This window comes from Idiotropiscis lumnitzeri, chromosome 6, assembly GCF_059441095.1.
Source record: "Idiotropiscis lumnitzeri isolate Australia: NSW breed Sydney's pygmy pipehorse chromosome 6, RoL_Ilum_1.0, whole genome shotgun sequence".
Taxonomy (NCBI): domain Eukaryota; kingdom Metazoa; phylum Chordata; class Actinopteri; order Syngnathiformes; family Syngnathidae; genus Idiotropiscis; species Idiotropiscis lumnitzeri.
Window position 1 is genome coordinate 18,910,232 of NC_142396.1, and position 6,000 is coordinate 18,916,231.

Genomic DNA, 6,000 nt, shown 5'->3' on the forward strand with positions numbered 1-6,000 from the left:
TAAAATTAGCTGGAAAATCTTCAAGTCTTGAAATGGTTTTAAAAGTTGAAAACGACACAGCAAAAAACGTCTGCATCCTGACAGTGATTTTATTTACCAAAACAATTCCATGTTCTTCTGTCACAGGAAACCCAATAACAGCAGTGTATGCGATATCAGCTAACCACCCAGGCTACTCAGACTACTTCGTCATGTCGCCTCCCTCTTCGTACCGTAGTCCATCCTGGATGTCCTACCCTCCTGAGCCAGAAGATCTTCCACGGCAGTGGAATGACCCACCTGTGAGAGACACATTTTGCTTGATTAGGTGTTCCGATGTATGATCCATTGTGAGCTCATTGAATGAAGCAGTTGTTCTATCTCGCCCCAGCAGAGCTCACGACACCTTGAAACCATCTGCTGAAGGCCCCAGCACCAGCACCATCCCCAAGTGGAAACAATCGGTAGCTCTGTGAGTATGCTCGTGTCACCACTCTCATGTTTCCTGAGAGTCAAATTCAATTTGTCCCAATTCAGGCTCATTTTTTTAAATCCTCAACAACACCATAAGTTTGTTGATACTTTTGATGGAACTCTCCGCTCCTAGTACCTTGTATTAGTCATTATTGAGTTTAGACCATGATTGAGACAAATTGATTTGCATTTTACTGCACTATATATCATCTGATTATTTTGTTTGTTTTGTTTTTTAAATTAGTTTGTTTCATCAAATACTTAGAATTATCCAAATCATAGTAAAGACTTCCAAGTCCCTGAGCTGTCACCTTATCGCAGTGGAGGAGTTTTTGTATCCCAATGGTCGGGAGCTAGGTTGTGTAGGGTTTTATGCCACTGGCAGGGTCACCCACGGCGTCTTTGTTATGCAACTCTCTGCAACACCACTTTGTGTGATGTTGAAAACAGCAATTGATGATTATTTTTTTCAAAATAATGGGTAAACTGTCAACAGGCCTCACCTGTGTTTTTTTTCTGCATACTCTATACTGTACAGGGCCCAACAATTCAATAGATGTCATATTGATGTTGAATTGACATCAGATGCCCACTCGGTTGGATAATGGGGAGTGCGGAAGGCCTATCTGATGAGTTTATTCAACCAAGATAGCATTTTGCAGCCAAAGTAATAATACAAGCACTGGTCAACAGGTCGACTCCCTGACTTGGGCAACAGAAAAATAATTCACAGCCTCTTCTGCGATGTATTGTCTGTCTGGCTAGCTCCGAGTGACAGGCAGCCATGACCCACCATGACCTATCATGGCCCCCTGCTGGCCGGCGAAAGAGGTTGTTTTTTTGGAGAATAGGTTTAAATAAATCATAATTTTAAGTGAATGTGACAATCCTCAGACAAGATCATTCACCTTCATTTCTAAGGCCCTTAACCTGTGCATTTAGTTTGAATTTAGCTGACTAAATTATTTAATTAACACAATATTGTTTGGAGTTTCAAAGGTTGTTAGGTGCAAATTGGGGAAGCCCAGTCCAGGATTGCTTCCATCAAGCATAGCATAGCAAAAAAAAAAACAACACGCACAGTAAAATGAAGCGAACAGGTTGCCGGCCAGTCCAGCCAAAATGGATGAATAGGCACAGTTTGATTATTTAGCTGCTTTAAAGTCGAGATGGCAAATGACAAGGGGAAGGCGAAAGCCGTCCGGCGACAGCGCCGGGAAATCAGCCAACCCAAACGAGCCCCAGTACGAAGAGCTTGGCACGGCAAAACTTAAAACTCAATGAAGCACAGCAAAGGAAAGCAGTGCGGGTTCAACAGCAATGCCCCTCTTTGTTACTACCCAAAATAATAACTTATGTTCAGTTATTATTTTTTTTTTTACTGGCCTCAATCAACCTCACAACTCCTCATCGAGTTGTACTCTTCATTTGCATAATATTCCGATTAAATATGGTACTACAAAAACAATTAACCTAATCCAATTACACAGACATTTCTCATAAAAAATGTTCTAGTAATATATTGGGAAAGCACTAATATAGTCAGTCAGTAAAGGCATAAAATCATGTTGCGCAACTTAACTGTCCTAATCCAAAATCCTAACATGTCTTAAGAATAATGTTGATTGAAAACACCAAAGCATGACTTACATTGGCACTGTCTGTGTCGTAGGTGTCTGTTTGGGTGGAAAGATGGCCTCGCTCTCTTTCTGGATCCTGCCTCAATTTGTTGTTCGCCAGTGGACCCCCACCCTCCCTTTATCCATCTGCCCAGCTCTGCTTGCTGGACGTACAGCCCCGAGGCCTTTACCATCTAGCCTTTGCTAAAACTGATCCACTCCATATGCCCCCTCACCTGGTCACAAATCTGCAGCCATATTTCTCTGCTCCCTGAGCCCCTGACCTCACAGGGCCTACCGTGGGTCACTCCTGAAATAGCCTGGCTCCTGTGTGGTGAACACTGTACAGTAAAAATCCCCTCACACTACGATATGGAGCGTGAATGGCGTGAAGCAGTGCCTCTCACAACAGACATATAGTGTGATCCATCTTTGGTCATATGGTAACTGTCACGTGGCCAGCACGACACAGCACAATTCATGCTGCTGCATCATCAGTCCAGTTGTGGACCGGGAACGACCAGTAGTGTCATCCACTATTGAACTGGACCATCCTGGACTTGACCCTGAAGGCCACCATACAACCAGGAAAGCTGGGCTGAAAAAAAACTGTGTTTCTTTCTTTCTTTCTTTCTTTTTTAAATGAGTCCAAATGTCTTTGTGAACCTTCTGCCGCTGGTTATTGTGTATTTTAAACTTAAGTGAGAGAAATGAAAAGAAAAACAGAAAAAAAAAATAATTGTCTTGATTGTCTCAATTTTGGGTTTTAGATATGTGCTTTCGTCTTTACATTTGTGCATTGATTATTGTAATAATGCGAGGTTTTATTCACTCACTGTAATACAAGGCAAAAAAAAAAATCTTTAAAACAACAACGGCAGCTTTGTGGTCCACATTTCTGTCCTAAAAGATTCATTGTTTTTCATTTCTCTGATTGAACAATGATAACATGAATTCCTCACAATGCTCTGTCTGTCATTTGCTTCTGAAATGTTGTCTGTTAACAACCAGGTGAAGCTGGATGCAAATTCAAATCTCACGCTGAGAGTTGTTTTACAATTGCAACGACTGCTGTTCTATAGAACATTTGCCAGTGAGTCAGCATTGAAGAGAAGACCTGCCACTATTATTTCAAAACACAAGTATTTTGGGATGAAAAAAAAAACATCCATTTCCTTAAAAGATGTCTACTGTGCAAGGACATTCGATTTTTTGCTTACTTTGGTCTGAAAGAGGAGACCGGTTGGCTGGAGATTGAGTCACTGCACTGAGTTGTACTGCTGTTCAAGTCACCTTCTGGTACTGTAGAAGCTGTACATGTACCATTTTCATATTCTGTAAATAGCAGATGATTTATTGAAGAAATTTATGCAAGTAGTGTTGGAGAGATTCTTTTCTTGGCATTGATATTATGTTTTTTTTGTTCATTGCATTCAGGATGGATTTTTTTAACTCCTTGACTTTGTGAAGGATGTACATGTTTCAACAGCTCATTCTATTGGTTACTTAAACATTATTACCTTCGACACCACATAATATATTACATTATGAAAACTGGATGGTACACAAAGAGTTAAGTTCTGACGGGCATGCAGCCAAATCGGCTTGTAAAGTTTCTTCTCAACATTTCTCATGAGCAGAAAAAGCTATTATAGCCATACAAGTCAACATATTACAATCATTTGTACAAGAATGTCACAGTCAAAATATTGACTTTTATCGTCTCTGAGGAGAACTGAACCTTGAGTGCGCTGTACTGCAAAGAGCTCCTAATCAGCCAGATGGTCACCAAAGGAGATAACAGCCATAGTTTCTTCGCAAAGTCGAAATAAAACAGCCAATATGTACAATGCTTTGTCATCAAATACCAAAAGACCACCAAAAGAGAGTACAGCAGATGGTGGTTGACAAGGCAAGGGATTGGAATGTCCACAAGAGCGCGCTAGTACAGAAGAGATAACCCGATTTAATAGTTGAAAATGAAATTAGCACTTTTTCAAAAGCTGGCCGAATCAATGCAAAAAATGCTATTGTATAGCATTCTGTTTCTAAAGGAAATTCTATGTACAGATAGTCACATATATTAAAAACTCATTCGGTGCCAGCCCAAGTCAAAAGAATGTACTTTTTGGCTTCTATACTTGTCAATGGCAGTGAATGAGTTGAATGCACAACCATAGTATCGGCCGGGAATAACTCATACAGATTTTACAATGTAAATCTTGCACAACACATCAAGACATCCGATATATACTTAAATTACATTAAAATAATTGCCCTTTGAAAGATGAGGGTCGTGACAAAATTGTTTACAGTTTAAAATGGGAATTAATTAATTAGTCGTTTCTTCGAGTGATTGCTTTCATTATTTCAAAGACTCACATAACATTTAAAACTAAACTAAAAAAAACAAAGACTAACAACTTTGGGAGTATTTGTAATGAATCACCCTGTTTTCTCTTACAAGTTTGAAGAGCTACACCATTGTCACTTCATTGTTCATTTCATTTGATTTAATTGTGAAAGAAGCTCTGTAAGAGCTATTTATACATTAAGTAATTTTAGAAAGGAGAATTGATGCTATATGCTATGATGAGTTCATGTGCAATGTTTTTGCTTTCCACGGGTTGTGGCGAGATGAACTGGTATGAAGACTATGTCAGTAGTTTTTTTTTCTCCTGTTTTTTTTTTTGGCCGGTGGCGCATATCTTTTTGCTCTGACGTCACGGCGTCACTCTGGTGTTGATGTCTCAGTGACATAGAATGCTGTTGGATATAGTTATGCAGAAAAGTTTTGGTGAATTCAAACAATAAAGATGAAGAAATTACATCTATTTTGAGTTTTGTTTTGTTTATCACACCACTAGAGGGAAGCATTGAGACAAAGAAAGGACTTCAGATCCCCCTTGTAACGCTCTCTTTCCTTTCTGTCGTCAACCAAAATGAATGAAGATGGGTCATTCCAAAGGGGATGTCGTTTTCTTTCTTCATCATTTCAAATAATCTTGACGCAAAATACAGAAACATGCCCAGCTTGTGTAAATTGTCACTGACCTAAGACAACATGATAGGTAAGTGTAGTAAAAGTATGCAAATACCAACTAGGTATTGCACATTTAATGAACATTTTTTTAATTCAAGCTTTTTTTCCCAGTGTGGTTCAGACGAGATATAGTCGGCCTCGCCTCCAAACACAGCTTGGGCTCTGGTACCCGTCCCATCGAGGAGGGGTTGGACTCGTTTCTAATCTGTTGCCAATGGTGAGAGACGCAGAGCAGGTGTGAGCATACTTATTGCCCCCCAGTTTAGCACCTGTACATTGGGGTCACGTTGGTAAATGAGAGGGTAGCTTCCCTCCCCCCTCAGTTGGGGGGACGGGTCCTGACTGTTGTTCGTGCTTATGCACCAGACAACAGTTCACAGTACCCGCCCTTTTTGGAGTGCTTGGAGGGAGTGCTGGAGAGTGCTCCCCCTGGAGAGACACTCATTCTGCTGGGGGACTTCAATACTCACGTGGGTAATGACAGTCACACCTGGAGGGGCGTGATTGGGAGGAAGGGCTCTCTGATCAGACCCTGAATGGTGTTCTGTTACTGAACTTCTGTGCTTGCCACGGATTGTCCATAACGAAAGCCATGTCCAAACATAATGGTGTCCAATGTGCACTTGGCACCAGGAAACCCGGCCCACAATTTTATGATTGACTCGGTAGTTGCATCAATTGATTTGCTGCCACATTTTTTTGACACACGGTCGAAGAGATGGGCAGGGTCCTCGAGGGTTCATGGGAGTTCGCTCAACCAGTCTACTTGGGCTTTGTGGAGTGGGAGAATGCATTCGACTGTGCACCATAGGGGATCTTGAGGAGGGTGATCCGGGAATATGCGGCATAGTACGAACAGTTGACTGGTGTCAGTGTTTGGTCCCA

The 6,000-nt window shown here is 41.1% G+C and overlaps 1 protein-coding gene across 3 annotated transcripts in view; it reads left to right on the plus strand.

Moving 5' to 3' along the window:
• The window catches only part of kiaa1549la (KIAA1549-like a), a 99,148-nt gene extending 94,246 nt beyond the window's left edge, over positions 1-4,902 (plus strand). For 2 of the 3 annotated variants that reach the window (XM_088298755.1, XM_088298757.1), the window contains 3 exons: positions 127-281; positions 371-451; positions 2,126-4,902. In XM_088298755.1, the coding sequence (XP_088154881.1) occupies positions 127-281; positions 371-403 (188 nt within the window). In that variant the 3' untranslated portion in view covers positions 404-451; positions 2,126-4,902. The remainder of the gene's footprint in view (positions 1-126; positions 282-370; positions 452-2,125) is intronic. The other variant, XM_088298756.1, reaches the window with a different exon arrangement.
• Positions 4,903-6,000: the final 1,098 nt, after the last annotated feature.